This window comes from Wasmannia auropunctata, unplaced genomic scaffold, assembly GCF_000956235.1.
Source record: "Wasmannia auropunctata unplaced genomic scaffold, wasmannia.A_1.0 LD336055.1, whole genome shotgun sequence".
Classification (NCBI taxonomy): Eukaryota; Metazoa; Arthropoda; class Insecta; order Hymenoptera; family Formicidae; genus Wasmannia; species Wasmannia auropunctata.
Genome location: NW_012026835.1, coordinates 1,218,747 through 1,237,185, shown reverse-complemented (window position 1 = coordinate 1,237,185; position 18,439 = coordinate 1,218,747). Strand labels below are relative to the sequence as shown.

Below are 18,439 nucleotides of genomic sequence, written 5' to 3'. Positions count from 1 at the left end.
ATATACATATATATGTATATGATAGTAATTTTATAACTATACAATTATATATATATGTAAGATAAATATATAAACAGAATAAATGAATAAATATCTTTATTGTTATATTTTCCTAATGATTCTATTCGCTATTCTACGTTCAAGTATAGAACAGCACTTGGACATTCGAGGAAAACAATATGATACCATGTTGCAGGAAAGTGCACGCGCAGCAGCTCGAAAGAACGCGGAAGAGGATTCGATGCTCGAAGAAGAAAGTTCAGATTAACCTGACGAGGGAAGAGCTCGAGGAGTGTGAAGAAGAAGAATAAGAGGAACGGAAAGTAACCGCGGAGTGCGAGCACGTGCACTGCACGCATACAGGTATGCGTGAGAAAAGTTCACAGTCGGAAATCTAACGTATTGGTGGAGAGATGGAAAGGCAACGCCTGGCCAGAATGACGGATGAAAAGGAATACCAACGTTGGCATCTTGCAGCGATCGGAGATTAATCTTCATGATCATCCGTTCGACTGGAGTGGCGGCAGCGTGCCGGCTGCCCGTTTTACCTCTCGACTTTTAACTCGATCTAATCATCAACGGATCATCAAATGGTTTGACTCTCTTTCGAAAGTTATTGACTGCTAACTATATGCAACTATGCTAATTTTCGCTGGCCTCGCATTTTATCAATGTACGTGTAAAGCATGTTAATCCGTTCGTTCGACCATGTGGTTATAGGTATTTCAAATATTTATTGAAAGACCCAAGTCTATCGGTCTGTGACCCTTCATGCCTGTGAGGTGTGAAAAGCACCTTTCGAGAGAAGTTGCTTCAATGTTTGTGGATCATCATATTTCACGTACTCTTGCTAGTTACGTAGTAGTAAAGTATGTAGTAGTGTAGTATAAAATGTACATAGTTATATAGTAGTAGATAAGTTTCTAGACTGACTGTATATCCCGTCGGGTTCATGCGAATATATTACACGAATACAATACTCATATAAATGAGATAATGTATTATATTACGTAGGAAATGTATAATGAGAGAGAGGAAATCTTTTATTGTCTGGACAAAAAGTAAGAAAAGTACCGACATAAGATGTGTTAAAATTATCTGAAAGATTCTCCAATTCTATAATAACATACAAGACAATTTAAATGTTATTTATAACAATCCTTTGTATAGTTACGTTAAAAAGTTATATTTACAGAGCGCTCGTATCCGATCCATGTTGGACTTATAAAGAGAAAGAGACAAGACACACTACTCATAAATTTCAATGCACCAAATCTCAATGCCCGCGTGGGCCTTGACTCGAACTGCATTTATCATTCTAACATGATGTAATTAAGTTCTTCCTTCCTGTCCAAGATAGATCTTGCTATCCATCCTGCATGGAACTGACGAAATCTATTCGCTTTCAGAGCCAAGATAAAGAAAGTGAATTGATGGAATCTGGATTTTAATTTCACGCGATGGCGCTTTTCAGATTGCGCTTCGCGCTGTCTTGTAATTTACAATGTACCGTGTGTCGTTACATAAGGAGAATTTAAGATATACATATTTAGTATTTGTTTTAAAAGTTAAAATAGATAAAAAATAAATAAAAAATATAAAAACTGATATTGATGTAACTTGTCTCAAATACCGTTATTTTGCTCGATAATTTAACTTATTCCGACGTAATATGAGAGGTTTCCAATCGTCAAACCCTCCAGGCTAAATTGTCCGTTTTTTTTGGTACTTGTTGCGTCATTAAGGAAACATTACAGCCTTTTGGATAAACATATATCCCACATAATATTCTTCAAAATTGAGCGCACGCAATCCCAATTATGTCAATTATTAGCGTATCGGTACACGCTGCAAATTATCCTTTGGTTCTTAGCCTGCTTTAATTATAAGTTTCTCCTCTTGAAAAGTCGAGAATTTAATAATTTATAATTGATTATTTCCGCAAAATTACAACTCATATCAAATCTAATGCGAAAATCAAATTATGTCTCCCATTCGCAGAAATATAAAATTATAAATATATAAACTGTTGAACCGATTTTTCTTAGGAAGTATAATATTGAAAATAATAATATAATTATACGTATACCTGTAAATGTATATAGACACTGTTTTTCATATTATAAATCAAGGCAACATTTTAACATTCGTGAACTATTTGCCATGGAAAGATGTTCAAAACTCAACATTCTCGCATTGGCAGTTGAATATTGTCTTTTCTGGTCTAAAAAGGAATTCAAAATATAAGCAGTAAACCGGTTGATAACCGGTTTGGTTTCTCCAACAAATTTGGAAGAATTTCCATGTAAATTTTCTATATAAAGCATTTCCATATGAAGCAAATTTAAATTGTGTTTGTTGTGAGAAACATATACATGAAAACGTATACTGATTGTCATAGATTATCGTAAAATCAGATTATTTATTGATTATTAATTACTGATTTGTGCATTAAGGCAAAACCAATCTTTATAAATGTGTATTTCCTGTAATTATATAATCTAATAAAGTTGCGAAAAAATTAAAATATCACTTTTTTATGACAGAAAATATCATTTAGGTAGCTCACGCTAGATTAAAGCGACAAGAAGTATATTTGTTATTACTACAAGTACCGCGATCGGTCTAGCAATTTTGCAATTATTGTTGGTGTGAGTATAGGTTACGTAAAAGAAATAAAAATCGGTAGGAAGGAATGAAATCGCGGCAATAGTGGCCGCTGGAACGACATCATCGATTCCGCGCCGTGTCAACCTTATATAGCACTGACATTCCCTTACGGCTCATTAAATCCACAAGCCACTGCCAGGGAACGACATTGGCGAGCAGACAGACGTGGAAGAGGAAAAAAAAGGATAGAACGAAAGCCGCGGAAAAACGTGGATGGCCGTATGCCCAGGCATGTCCTTAAGTTCCAAGCGGATCTTGAATGGAAGGAGCACGGAAGTAACGAGCGACATACTTCTTGCCGTTTGTACCGAGGGTAATGACGGGCGCGAGAGGAACGTCCACAGTAGACGTATTAGCGTGAATGACTCTCGTTAGGAAGAGCTGTAATAACTTTACTTCCCATATAATCAAAGACTTGCTTTAATCTTCGCAATCAACACGCGCTACGCTTTATCATTTTAGAATTAGTTTAACTATTAAAGTCGTGTGGTACGCATTATTAATTAATCTGAGAGAGAGAGGTCGATTTTATTATACTCTCTCATTTTCTTGCGATTAGTAATTTGCTGTTCACGTTACTGTTTAGATTACGATCACGATTACAGTGAAAAATTTTCAATAACTCTTAGGACGCGACGTATATAAAAACAGTTTTTGAAAATATTTTAAATATTGGAAATAGTGTATTTTATATTAAAAAATATATATTATAAATATTGGAAGAATGAGTAAATGGGAAAAAAGAGAAAATTTATTTTCTAAACACAAACTAACGCAAACTATAAGAAGAAACTTAGGTTCCCTTGACTATTGTTTCAGTCACGTAGCCCTTTCGTCGTCTACGCACAAGAAACTCGATTATCTTAAGTACGTAGTCTTACGCATTGGTCCTTTGTTTCTAAAGATCGAGGAAACCAAGTCTTGACTTGGAAGATTGCTTTCCTCGACTTGGAAGCTGAGGTTTCGTCAAAGCGAATCTCTGGCGGACATTCTGCGTTGCCAGATGCGCTAATTGGCGTAGTTACATGCTTGTGGAGATGTATGTACATTTCTCTAATTAACTAATTGGATTACGCGAGAACCATAAACATTGCGTTATGATCTGTAACGAAAACATGACAATCATTTGATCGTTAACGTCTCGTTACATACATTAACTTGTTACTCGTTTTAATCATAACTTTACAAAAAAAATAAATTGTTTGTCATCAAGCGAGGATCAGTGAAAACTCGTTCTAAATGGATGTGGACAGTCCGAAGACTGGAATCCTGACTAAGCTGTATAATTGGCTTCAGTGCGGGTCCAGATCTGGACTTAGACTTGGAGTCAGTCCTTGCTGTCTCGCATAACGCAGCGTTGCCAAGTGAAGAATTTTATTACATACTAAATATAAGAAACAATATTTAGTAAATAATTTCTCAACGGTTTTTGTAAATTTATCTAAACTCTTAAATGATAAAATAAAGTAGCTACCAAAGAATATCATAAAGATATTATGTACAAACTTTGTGTAAAAATACAACTTTGTATATAAATTGACTTTATAATTCTTTTCTAAATTATCTGAGAGAGAGAGAGAGAAAGAGAGAGAGAGAGAATTGTATTTATTTTATGTAGTTTCATTCAGCAAAAATTGCAAAATATGATTATAGAATTTCATGTAATACAAAATTACGAAATTTATATTATTTTATCAATAAGTCAATATATAAAAACATACGAATATAAAATACAATATAAAGTACAAGCACAAGTAAATAATATTGCATTTATTTATTATTACTCTGTATAGTTATTTCTTTATAATGAATGTCCGCGATAAGCTACAATGTAGACACCTCGTTGTACGCATCAAGAACGTGACAAGAGTGAAGAACTATTTTAACGGAGTTCCTTATATGTCGGTGCCGATCATACAAGGAAGTGTGAACGATCTCGAGAATCTCGTTCTCACGCGCACCATTTACCATTCTGTTCAAGCTTCCTCCTGTTCGCACGCAGGAGCGATTGCATTCTTTTGATTATTGCACAAGGAACTACATAAAATAATGAAACCGAACGTAGAGGAACAAATAATTGCTAGTTTATCGATTAATTTATCAATCTTGTTATAATTTTCAACAAATCTTTTAGAGCTTGAAAGATAGAATAGAAAATATTATGTCTATCCTAAATAATAAAAAGCTATGCCATAAAGAAACGAGAATATAAAGATCGAGTCTGAACTTGAAGCAGCAAGCCACGAAAGATCCGTTCAATATTTTTTCTTCCTCCACTGCTTTCTTCTCGCCATCTTCTCCATTTGTCCCAAGAATCTCTTTTGTCCTCTCCCTTCGTTTTTTTTTCTTTCTGTTTCCTACAAGTTTTAACTCATGCTCAATCGAGCTGCGCTTGGTTAAAAAAAAACAGAGAAAGGATTTAACCGGTAAACTGTCTACATATGTTTGATTCTAGTTAACTAAATTGCCGCTGTCTAAATCGTCAAATGTGTTGAACCAACAATAATCGACTTAAATAATTGATATGTATTGTGTGATATATGAAGTTATACAAGAGAATTGCAAATTTTTATGCATAAATTTATTAATTAAATTTTAAAAGAAAAAATTTATAATTGAGGTTTAAAGTATTTGTAATACATTTATAACATATTTATATTTATTAAATAATATAGGAATATATATCGATATGCATTTCAATGTAAAAAGGGGACAAATAGTATGATAAACAAAAAAATTTTTTTAGATCACGTTTTTAAAAAAAATATATATATATATTTGCATAGAAATTCGCAATCTAATTATAAGATTCACACGATAAACATTTACGATCTTATTTTTGCAATATTATTTTTAATAATTAAGCGTGGAAATAGAGAGAAAATATGATTTCATACAAATTTCATACAAAGAGATTCTCGAATATTTATGTTATTAAATACGTATAATCTAATTGCGCGGTCAGAAATCTGTACAATGCCTAAAGGTCCAGACCCAGATCGTTAATTTCGCGCTAAGCCTAACCCTGTCATTACGTATCTTCGGCAATAAACTTTGATTATACGCTTTGCACTGAGGAAGAACACTGGGAAAGAAACTCTAAAAAGGGTAAAAAAAGAAAGAAAAGATGCGAGATGCCGTTATCACCGATAATTGGAGACGTATATGCTGCACAGCTTTATAGGAAGTGATTGTTTCTTCCTATAACTCCAAATTTTTTTTTAAATCATAGATAAAATTTAAAGATTAAAAAAAATTACGGAAATAAAATTTTTATCCCCTTCATTCTTTTTCTCTTCCTTTTCGTGATAAAAATTATCAGCCAAAGAACTAAATTATCGTCTTTATATTTTCCTTGTCATTGTTATTTCATAAAGTTTAGAGAGATAACTGAATATATAGTGGTGCAAAGAAATTAACGGTTAATCGATAAACTTACACGCCATTTCATCTATCGGATCGTTTTGCGATCAATTGAGTTCTATCACGTAATTCAAAAACACCAGTATTTTCACAGCGGCGATTTGTCGATCACGAAGGTTCAACAATCTCGTAAGAGGTATACTGAAGTATCTATCAAATGGCACTAATGGCCGTAGTGCTATGTCAAGCAGCGCGTGCGAGTCGAGAGCGTGCACACGCATAATACTTGAGTACGCGCACGTGCTCGTATCGAATGGTCGTTCAGGAACAACCTATTGATGTTTATTAAATCAATGTCAACAACCTCGATTTAAATAACCTCGAATTACGATTATCTACAGTCTCTTTAAAGCAGTATAGCAGTTGTTTCTTCGAAATAAAATTACTAATCATAATTTAGTATACATTTCAAGACAAATAAAAAGTATTTTAGTTGCCTGTGTTCAATAAAAATATTTTACGACAATTTTTCGTTTGAAACTAAATCGCACATATAATATACATAACAAAGAAAGAGGTTTACGTTTAAATATAAATTTTTGAGTTATATTATTAATTTTTCAGATTTCTTTTAAAAAACGCGTATATTACGTCACGTTAAAAATTTCAAAATAAAATGTGAAATTATATTCTTTTAATTCTCTCAAATATCAGTACTATCAAAGTATTTCTGCTGAATTTTCGTGGTATGAACAATTCTAAGTGCTGAAAATATTCATCTATTTGTTTGAATGGGAAAATTTACGCGGTTGTTTCCTACATCGCTTCGCTTTGTAACTGCTAAAATATTCATGAGTGTACCAGTCGAACGAGCGTACCCAACGCATCTCCAAACGAATCGCAGACTCCGCGCTTCTTCCCTTTCCATCCATATCGACTCTTTGACCTCAGCACCATTCTGCATAACGGTGCATCGGCCTGGACGTTTGCCTATTATGTCACTATATTCGTATAAGGATGTTGTATACGTAGTGATAAGTTCAACCTAAACAGAAGGAATTTTCCGAAGAGACGATCAATCTTCGCGATACGGTGAGAGAAATATTCGTGTCCGACTTGATGAGACCTCAATTGCAGCGTGCGTTCCCATAAACATGGGAAAAGATAGGCAGCGAATGAAAGACGTTGAATTAAAGAACGTATGTACGTTACTTTAAAGTACACATATAAAAGATGGTACAATGATAATTGTATATGTATACTCCATAATATATAATATAGAAACAATATCCAAGTTCTTAAGATAAATTAGAATTAGAATGACTCTCGAAAGAACTACCGTCAACTGTCTACCGTCATCATTATCGTCATTACCGTGATATTTCGTACATGTACTAACGTCATCACGCAGGATTTAATATATCAATAAAATGCGGATATACACGCGTACATTGCTGTATGTTCACAGATGCAATTATAGCCTGCAATTATTTCTGTGATACGTAGGAGTATCGTTTTTCCTGAGCCCTCCAGTCTGCGATAATCCTACAGTAAAAGCTGCTATTTGCAATTCGTTCCATATGAGGAGAATTTCTGTATTTGCATCGTGATACTGTCTCTGATGCTTGCTGCATCCGCGCAGTCCACTTTACCACCGACTAATTGCCATTAATTACGATTGGACACGATTTCACGGAAGGAAGAGCAGCTATCCGTAGCACCAAGATGAAGGTATGAGTAACAAAATCGTATTAAAGGTTGTAACTTTTTCATGTAAAAAATACTATATATCTGCTTTCTCATATTTTTAATCAAATATGTATTGATATATTAATTTTTCATAGCGTATTTAAAACATTAATAAACATAATCGTTATACAGAAATGTGTAAAAAAAAACACTAGAAAGTAGAAGAGGAAGATGACATTAAGGATGACAATTATAAAGAAAGGCAAAAAAGAAAAAGAAGAAAAAAAATGTGAAAGATGGTAAAAATGTTCAAAATCGATAAAAATATGCATGTTCGCATTGCTCGCATGCCGATCGGCTCACACCGTTAGACACACATTTACGATCTTATTTATGCGTCCACTTACGTACGTTGCAGGCACGTATGTATGTGGCGGACACATAATATATCGCATGTCCCAATCGAAATGCCACCCCATGTTCTATTCACTCCTCTTTTACTCGAGGGTCTCCTAACACAACGAATAGACCTGCCTGGAAATAGTCTTAACCTGTTCTCTCTCTTTCTCATCACATATGCACGCATACAGCACGTACAAATACCGCATGGAATGTAGTTCGCGTAATATTTAATAAAGACATAGGTTTCAGATATATCATTCACTTACGATACAATTTTAAAAGATTTTGATATAATAAAAACACTTGCCTAAAATTTATTTATTTATGCATAATGTGATTAACCATTATGTAACGCGATAAAAGGCAAATTTGTTCTTATATGTGTCGCTTTAATATTTTATGTTTGCTAAAGAAACTAATTACATATGTATTTTTATGGAATTTGTTTTGTCCTAGTATTTTGTCAAATAATGTTATACTAGTATGCACCAGCACATATAATATATAACTTTTACTTATATCGCGAGAACAACCCGTTCGAAATACACTTGTGTTTTTTAATGAAGGAACGTGAAGATAATTAAGAGGACCCGTCGCGTCGTGTGGCGCAAGTGCAAATTACAGAGAAAAACTTGGCATCGCGCAAAGTTTTCATCGTCCGTATAATAATCCGCTACGGGGATGTTTATTATGCCCTTGACATGCACAGCGCGCAAAAGAAAAATAAATCGACTCTGCATGTTTAGAACGCGCTCAGAGGGATTTCTTCAGGCTTATGCGCTTGCACCACCTTTCTTCTTTCGCTCATTTTTTCCCCCTCGCAACGATGCCTAGTCTTTTCCACCCTCTGTAGTCGGTGATTAACACACGAAGCGGATGGTACCCTTACCGGCGATTGCCCGCACGGAGAAAAATGACGCGAGCGAGCGTGTGTAGTAGCACGTAGTGACGACCCCTAACAAAAAGGAAAAATGCACTTGTACCCCTATAATACCAAATTACACGGCCTCTCAGAAATTCGTCGCGTCGGTATATATATAGCATATAGTTCTCGTGAGATGTTAGTATGAAACGACGCGATGTCACGCTATAAATACGAGAATTTTTATCCGCTATTTAGTTACTGAAGGATCATTAAAAAGTTTTTTATACTAACAAGTAATAATTAACATGCAATATCTTTTGCATTCGTGTTTAATATGCGTTTACACGAAAATGTTTCAAATTAAAAACTTTTTGCAACATTTCATTTGAATGTAAGTAGTACATTAAAAGCATGTATCAATTTTTATTTTTTTTAATCCGACGATTTTTATTTTATCTTATTTGTATTATTTTAGCCATATATTCGTGGATGTTTTTTTTTATATCTCTTCCTGATATTTATATACCGTTATTCAAAGTGTATTGAACACGATCTCACTTCAGACTCTATCGTCCCCGATAATAAACCGCCAAACTACGTTTATTGAACGTCACTATGGTTTATTAAAGGTAGATCATCGGACCATGACGGCTGATCGATGATGCGGTTAGTGATGCAATTGAAAATACGATCGCTAGATCTTCGATCTACGCGTGTAAAGGTAACGCAAAAAGGTGAAAGCTTAATGACGATTTACGCATCGTGTAATTCGAAAGCCTTACAGCAAACAGTCTCGATCAATACTTTCTTGCGTTTGTCTGATTCCATTCGAAGTTAATATTGACCATACTCCGATAGACTCTGGGCGTCCACTTGGACACAAACTATGTATAATAATTGGACAAAAGCGACACTTGTAAATAATTATATAATTAATTTATATAATAATTTTCTTGATCTTTCAGATATATGAGATGAAAGATTATCGCTTTAATATAATAAATTCGTTATATTAAAGCAATGTATCTTGTAATAAAAGTTCCTGAAAATAACCATCTGTCTCGACGTTGCCTAAAGCCTAAAGAAAAAGAATGCAGCAGAGCCAGGCGCAATAAGGATAAAAAGGAAGAGAGAAAAAATGATGAAATGAACAAGAATGAGCGAGACGGAAGCGGGGTGAGGAGAGAACGAGTGGAGTGGCCGAAGAGGCGGAAAGTCAATATTACGCGCGATGGGATACGTCGGAATTATTGCTGTATTAAAATTTATCGGATATTGGAGGTGCGTCTGGGTAAACTTACTTCATCGTGTACGCACACATCGTTTATGGGTTTCCAATATCCTACATATCGCAGCAAAATGCCGAGATCGTAAACGAATAGTTAAATGATAGCAAAGACGGAAGGTTTTTCCAGTTACTTAAAATTCAAACTCGATCATTAAACAAATGTCACGTGCGTTTGACTGTCAAATTCAATTTCAAGCAAAACGAATCAAAGATTGACTGTGCCTCACAAATATGTTCCTAGGTTTGCACATATTTAGTTTTCATGAAAAAGGAGAAGCTCGAAAAGAAATTTTTATATTATAAATCTAAATCACATATTATAAAATATGTTTCCAAATTGGAATATGTATTATGCAAGTCTATCATCGAGCAAATTTTGTATATACCTATAAAAAAACCATGAGTATTTGTATAAAAAAACGTGATAAGTATATGAAATGTAGGTGCAACAGGAAGTGCTCGTGACGTTTGCATTGACTACGCTTGAAACGTGCTTTAAAGAGGTACACAATATAGGGAACGTCACTCAAAGTGTCAATATTGAAGAAAATTATGAGAATATTATTAATAATGTGTAAAATATATAAAATCATACACTTGTAAATGTCACATTTTAGAAAACTAATTTTATTATGGATATTTATGATTAAATTGATTGCTCTTGTTCCGTTATTATTTTTATAAATTACTCTTACAGATATAAATTATATATATACTATATATATATATATATATATATATGTATATATGTATATAATGAAAAGAAACCATTTACAAATAACTTTTATCAAAATTCTTCATTTTCTATATTTACATACGGAATGCATTAATATTTGAGCGAATTAAAGTAATATTTTATGAAAATAAAAAAATAATTTTACTTTGGATTAAAAAATAATCTTGGTAAAAAAGATAATATTAAGATAATCTTAAAATCTTACCTAAATTCTTTATACATATTTTTCAGCGATTTACGAAAACTCACAACAATAATAATATACTGTATTGGTATCGTGCGTAAGTGAATTTCAACCGGTATGTTTATAAAATTTGCACTGAAACACTGAATCGACCACAAATCCGATGTAAACGAAACCAGCGCGCGACAACGACTGGATTCCACTGGACTCTCGCTGACATCAGACAGAGTGACTAGTCTGAGTACGCGAGTGGAGTCGCACGAAGTATGTCGGTGAGCACCGAAGGTGGCCGAAGCTTCGTTTGAAAAGCCGATTGTCGCGATGCCACACAAGTCTTTCACTTGTAAATTTTACCATGTCTAAATAAGCGCTATGCAATAAACAAATTTCTTTTAATTGTTAATTAGATATTAAGAAATTTATACATATGATTCTTAAATTTTTACAATAGAAAATTCATTTATTTCGAACAATTTTGAACGCGTGTAAAATATATGCAATTAAATATATAAATTTCAGATCTCTTAAAAATTTTAAAATTACACCTATCAAACTTATTATTAGCAAAAAAAATTTAAATCTTTAAAATTCTTAGGAAATTCTAGTTTCATTAAAAATAATAGATAAAAAGATTAGAAAAGGCAAACAATTTGTAGTACCGTATGTCTTTTGCTAATGAAATAAAAAGATGTATATGATTTTAATTGACAAACAAAACAATAACAAAAAATTCAGGACGTAATACGATTTATCTCAACAAAATATTTATTAATTTGTTGAAATTTTCAAGTGGTTTTCAACTTATTGGATAATATATTCCAACGATTTAAGATCAAAATGTTCAAGCAACGCAAACCCAAATTCTGTAAAAAAATGTCTAGAAATTATCGATCTAAAATATCTATACAATCCAATAACCTATCCTTATCAACTTCAAATGTCAATAATACTGCGTGAGTAATATTAAGATGAAATAAACAAAACTGCTTATAAATAAAATATATTTATATTATATTTAATAATACATTTTATTTATATTATAAATTAAATTTTACTTAATTTTATGATTATTTTTTAACTTTTCTTTTAGGTGTTCTAGGAAGAAATCAAAATATATATTTTCAACCGTTTCAGCGACATCAAACAAAAATTACAAATCATCTATGACAATTAAACAACCACACTTTATCACAAAAGCCCCTAAAAATGCAGCAGTGCATTTTGGAAATTTTTATGGTCTTTGGGATGATGCAGGAAAAATATATTGCAATAACCATTTAAAAAAAAAAGAAACAACGATGATTAACAGATCACATCGATTAGAATTTACTAGGCAGATGGTGCACAAGTAAAAATATTTTTTCCCTATAAAAGTAATGATTAAAAATATTTGTAAATTGTTGAGAAAAGATTTTTGGACCGAAAATTTTTCTTTAGATTAGAAAAAGCAACTGACATGGAAGATTACATGCGACAGGTGTCAGTTCTTCTGAAGAAGACAGTAGAGCCGTCCAACTTTAGGTTGAATCAATTTCTATCTAAAAATTCAATTCCTGACGGAAATCGAAGTTCCTCGGATTATCCACTGTGGTACAAGGAGCCTCATAATATATCGTTAATATTCTGAAATCCTATTGCTCAACTTAAAGCATGAGCTTTGAAAAATCTATTTCATTCGAAACAATATGGTATATTAATGTATAAAAATTTATGAAAGCTGTAATTAAAGAATATCTGAGCAAAAAGAGAATGCCATACTATATTTTGTGAAATTTCTACATTAGCTTATTGAAGATTTAGTATGTTTTGATGAAAAAATATAAAATATACTTTTATTTTTTTTCAAGATTTAATTTGGGCCTTGCCAAAAAAGAGAAATTAATTGGAAAATATACTTCTTGTAATTGTTATTTGTTATAATCGGAAAATTGTGCAATAATCTGATCTTTTTTCTAGAAAGATAACGTAATGTTGCAACGACATGTTGTATTGATTATTATTCAAGTTGCAAAGTCACGAGACAGAATTCATTTCGGTATTCATTCTGGCGCGCTAATTAAGAGCCGTGGCCATTAGTTTGCATGGTGTTATGTCGTAATTAAGCGTTGCCGGACTATTACAAATCCCGCTACTGGAATAATTAATTAGGTCTAGATGAATCATACAGGTATACACATGAAAATATAGTAATCTAACAATAAGTTTTAAGTGACGAACGACCGGAAATTCTCAATGTGCAATCACAGCCGTATTTGATTTTTCGCTTCTCTGATTGTCTCTACATAAAATTAATATTTCTAGTACAATAAGATAAAAAGGATAAATTAATATAATAAAAAAATAGTCGTGTGCAGCTTTTCCCCGAAAAAAGGCCTGTGTTGTCAGTTAAAGACTGGCGTACGTATTGTTTTCGCTTCAATGAAAATTCAAGGGGAGATGCATGGTAGGGTGGTACTTATCGATTATTCCATCCAGCGTAAAGACGAATTCCATGTATCTTTAACGAAAGCGAACAGCTAACTACCAAAACGGGGATGCCTGCAGGGTCGCGCGGATAGATGTGTTTTATTAACAAGCAAATCCTATATTGGTAGAGCGAGGAATATTCTTAGCTAGCTTTAATTCTAAATCAAATACAAAGTATGGCGATTCAAAGCAATAAAACCCGCCTGATATTTAATTTTGTTATCGTTAATTCTCTTCATTGTGTGTGTATCTGCCATAGAAATCAACACATGCAAATGCAAATATTATGCTCGATAAAATTTGAAAGCTATGAATTTCATATACCATTTGCCTTAACTAATCATATATGAAATCTCGTAAGACAATTTAAATACAAATACAAATTGTGCACGTATGTGTACGACATACAGAGCAATTTAAAAAAAGTTTAAAGAATTTAGAAACATATAGTATTTACAAAACTAGACAAAAATGTGTATGCAGAATCAATTATGTAGAAGTAGACATTTGTATATACATAGATTTATTCTTTTTCTGCAAACTATACAGCATGGTCCACGTGATTGGGAGAATCATTTAAATAAATTAACGATTATTAAGACCATTGAATGACGGGACAACATGTATGAATATGTGTGAATATAACATATACCCTTTACAAACGTACATAAAACTTCTGTAGATATTATTTTGTATAATGTGAAATGGTAATTGCAATTCGGTTCATAGTTTCATACACATCTGCATACAAATTTGTCAAATGTTATAGTTTAATTTAAATTTAAGCGACAATTGTACATCCTTGCAAGATTTGCGTCCACTTACAAATATAAATTAAGTCAGCATTAAATAAATGCTGCCATTTTTCAATAAATTTATTTAGCTCCTTTCAAAATTCTGGAAATAACTTTTCTAATGCTGAAATTGTCAACGGTAATTTTATGATTAACGTAAAGGCCAAGTTTCTAATAAATTTTTAAAAAATTTATATATAATTTGTATAATATTACATAAAATTAAATATAATATAAACTTCATTCATAAGTTATTAACATAAAAATTGAGACATTCGCAAGTAGATATTTTAATGCATATTCAATAGATTAAATATATAATGCCAACATACTCGTTTAATTATCTATAATACATATATCGTAATGCAAAAGAAAAAAATGAATTATTTAATTGTTCATGAATTTCTTATCATTCACTGAGTTTATTATTGACATTAATGATATGAGCTACTATTTTAATAGTTTCTTGTGCATCAATTATCAGACAGTCAATAAGATAATGTAAAAAAATATTACATAATTATCTCATTTCTTTTTGGCATAAAATTCTCAAATTTACTATTTCAAAAAAATATGATTTTATTCTAAAAATAATATCATATTATATGTAAATGCAACATAATAAAGAAATAAAATAACACTATTAAATATATCTAAATGAAACATAATAAATAAAAGATATTTATAAATAACTTTGCCTATCAGATATAATTATTGCATGCTATATGCCGTTTCGAATGGCGTAAAATCGAGATGTACAATGCCGCTTAAATCAGTTTCATAAAAGTTCTAGTTGCCCTGTTCAATTCTTATTAACAAAATCATTACTGGCAACCGGTTTTATAGAGGTAAAAATTGCACCATTGTCGATGAGTATGAATATTACCTTATTGAATATTGAATCAAATTAAAAGCGTGGAAATACAGTACAATACAACAATGATAGTAGTGTTTTCGGTATTTCATATATTCTACTGTATTCCACATAATATGAATTACAATTCATTCTTTACTTTGAAGCGTGGTGCAACTAGCTCTCGTCCGATTGATATTTTTGAGGCCTTCCCTAGGTCTTCTTCCATGAGTAATACATTTCCAAAGGTCGATTGACACGCCAGAATTTATCGTTTACTTGTCGTAACGTTTGTGAGCCACTTAGTACCACAAGCTGCCCGGGTGAAGGCGCGATATAGATACAGAAATTTAATAGTCTATCTGATTCTGATAGTTCAGTATCCAAATCTAACGTTAAGCGCATTGCCAAATATTTACTTAAGTGGTCCACTGCAAAAAAGAAAAATAATTCGTCATTCTATATTCTACTAAAAAAGTTCACTTTCTTGTTTTATAATTTAACGCGTTTTACATATTTATGTTTATAATATTTATTAGCTTTTTTTTAAACATACAATTTTTTCTCTCTTTAATTACATGTTTGTAAAATGTCTCACCTGTGGCATTTGCTGTAGTTTTTATGTAGCGAATACTGTTCTCCTTCAACGCTTTTATTAAAGAATTATCACCTGCCATCTCTGTAGGATGTGGTTTAAAGACAAGTTCAATTTCGTTAAGCATCAAAGGTTCACTAGGACCTTCACCTTCAGTGTCAACCATGGAGTCACCACCGCCAGTCTCGGCTTCTGCGCTGGAAGAATCATTCTCAGAGTTTTGTAAACTTTTTTGCCGTTTTGATGGTTTTGGGATTTGATTTGCAGGGTTTGGCGATGGTGTGGTAGAGTTTCTAGAGGTTGTTCCTAGATAAACATAAAAGTAATTGATGTAAAATAAAAATTACAAATTTATACACACTGTTACAAACTTGGCTGAGAAAGGCTGAGGCTATTTCTAGATTGAGAAACAATGTTGGTACTCTGAGCAGTCTTACCTCCGCTATTCAGAGGTCCTGTAGCACTCTGAGAGGAATCACTTTGATTTGCTATATTTGTAGATGGATTTGGTGTGGTAGGTGCGCTAATATTTGGTGTATTGTTATAAGACGTCGCGTTGCTTGCATTTTCAGATTCATTGGCGTTCTTTCTCGAACGTTGCGGACGATTCTGACTTTGTAGCTTAATACCTTCCGTAATAGAGTTAACGAGTGCAGCTTGTGAATGTGACTTATTCAATTTAGCCAAAACTCGTTCCTGATGAGCCTCGTACTCGTCTCTGCTCGGATAGATCTTTGAGATTAACAAGTCAAAGTTTGGATCTGGTCTGAGAGATCTTTTAGAAACCAATTTCTTCCTGCATGTAGGACATTCCTGTAAGTAATAGCGCAAAAGTATAAAAATAGTGCATTATTAATAGCACAAACAAATTCCCTGTATTTCAATGTACAATAAATGGCACACTACTTGTAAAAAATAGTATCTATTTTTATTGGAGATACACAATCGTATTACGTAATGTCATGATCATAAAATTATTATGGCAAGTCTAATTTTGTTACCGTTTTATGCACATGGAAAAAAAACCGTTGCAACGAAAATACAGCTCTTTATATTCCCATAAACAAAAAATAAACTAATGACATATACGCGCATCCTGCATTGTATGTACATATTATACGAAAGATTTACAGGCAAATACAAATCGCAGATAGGAAAAATACGAAATGGTATTATCCACAGCGTTATACATAAACATAGTTTGTTGTTATGTCAAGAACGTACTTTGTTACCACTCCGTAAAGCCGTAATAATACAGTCGGAACAAAAACGGTGGAGGCACTCCTTGGTGGTCATAGTCTTTTTCAGCATATCCAGACAAATGGGGCACATGAGCTCGCTGTGCAAACTCCGCGGACTGACCGCGATCTCCGTATTGTCGGTGATCGCATCCTGCGGAGTGCGGTGTAACTCGTAGAGCGATAATTCCCATGTCTTGTTGAGGCCGACCTGTTCCGCGGATGCCATCTTGGATTACATACGAAGTAGTGACTGTACCAAACAATTCAGACTGTACACAACGCGACGCTCGCTCCGTATCCTCGCAGCAGTCGGTGGCGGCACTAACGCCTCGAACGCAGGAACGAGTTTCACGTTTCCATTCCATGGTAACTTTGCCGCACATGCGCATATACACGCGACACTTGACTGCTCCGAGCGCGGTTCTTGGGATCTTGATTCATTTCGTAAGTTTTTTAAATTTATATGAGTAATTGTATACATTTTTTTACTTTTATGAGATTATGTTTGTGATAAATATATAAGGCCAGTTTTTATAGCTGAACTGCTGCACTAGTTCACAGTTTATTTAAAAAAAATAAACTCTGAACTAGCCAGTTAATTCAGCTATAAAAAAACAGACCTATAGTGTCAATTGAATATCACTTAAAGCACATATATCATTAATAATAATTATATAAATGCAGCAGAAAAATTTATCAATCTTTTGCTATAATAAATTAATTTCTTACGAGAAATTGGCATTCTTAATTGATATTTATTATTTAATGTTGGTACTTAGTGCAATAATATAAGCCAATTATAAATGCAATAAATTAAATTATAAACTCGCAATTACTGTTTCTTTTATTTATAGTTGATAGATTATATATATTTTCATACTATTTATTTTAATGATATTTTAATTCAATCGTATCCTTTAATTTTTATTTACATACATTTCATTTTTTTATTACACTAGTGCATACATAACAGGCGCGCGCTTCGCGCGCGCTGCGTATTAAATCCCATACGTCTCCGAATTACATTTATACCAATTTACATTTTAATTAAACAAATGTTAATTTTTGATATAAAATAAATTTTCAAAAAAATGATGCTTTTCGCGCGGTGCGTATTAAACTCCATACATCGTCCAATAACATTTATACCAAACTATATTTTAATTAAACAAATTTTAACAATTTTCAATAAAATAACGTTTTAATCGGCCATATTAATTCGGCCATTTTTAATTAAAATCACGATTTTTTAGAAAATAGCCACATAATTCATCCTGACTCTTATACACATCT

The 18,439-nt window shown here is 32.7% G+C and overlaps 3 protein-coding genes and 1 long non-coding RNA gene across 6 annotated transcripts in view; 2 read left to right on the top strand and 2 right to left on the bottom strand.

Annotated features, from left to right (window-relative positions):
- The window catches only part of LOC105450844, a 14,150-nt gene extending 2,744 nt beyond the window's left edge, over positions 1-11,406 (bottom strand). The window contains exon 1 of one of the 2 annotated variants that reach the window (XM_011690912.1): positions 11,219-11,406. In XM_011690912.1, coding sequence (XP_011689214.1) covers positions 11,219-11,235 — 17 coding nt within the window. In that variant the 5' untranslated portion in view covers positions 11,236-11,406. Of the gene's footprint in view, positions 1-6,109; positions 6,239-11,218 lie in introns of those variants that run through there. The other variant, XM_011690913.1, reaches the window with a different exon arrangement.
- LOC105450845 lies at positions 7,406-8,437 on the top strand. The gene is made up of 3 exons (XR_974501.1): positions 7,406-7,764; positions 7,915-8,021; positions 8,141-8,437. It is a non-coding gene; the product is annotated as an uncharacterized LOC105450845 (long non-coding RNA).
- Positions 11,407-11,884: 478 nt separating the features above from the next.
- On the top strand, positions 11,885-12,954 carry LOC105450842. 2 transcript variants are annotated; one of them, XM_011690908.1, is made up of 3 exons: positions 11,885-12,150; positions 12,332-12,545; positions 12,635-12,954. In XM_011690908.1, exons 1-3 carry the CDS (start codon positions 12,135-12,137, stop codon positions 12,822-12,824), a joined length of 420 nt encoding a protein of 139 aa, XP_011689210.1. In that variant the 5' UTR covers positions 11,885-12,134; the 3' UTR covers positions 12,825-12,954. The 2 variants fall into 2 exon arrangements, with proteins under 2 accessions (XP_011689210.1, XP_011689209.1); XM_011690907.1 differs by having other exon boundaries at positions 12,288-12,545.
- A 2,379-nt stretch (positions 12,955-15,333) lies between these two features.
- Positions 15,334-17,465, bottom strand: LOC105450841 (E3 ubiquitin-protein ligase RING1). The gene is made up of 4 exons (XM_011690906.1): positions 17,130-17,465; positions 16,343-16,718; positions 15,909-16,211; positions 15,334-15,741 (listed from the first exon to the last, which is right to left on the bottom strand). The coding sequence occupies exons 1-4, from the start codon at positions 17,370-17,372 to the stop codon at positions 15,524-15,526; spliced, it is 1,140 nt and encodes a 379-aa protein (XP_011689208.1). The 5' UTR covers positions 17,373-17,465; the 3' UTR covers positions 15,334-15,523.
- Between the last annotated feature and the right edge of the window lie 974 nt (positions 17,466-18,439).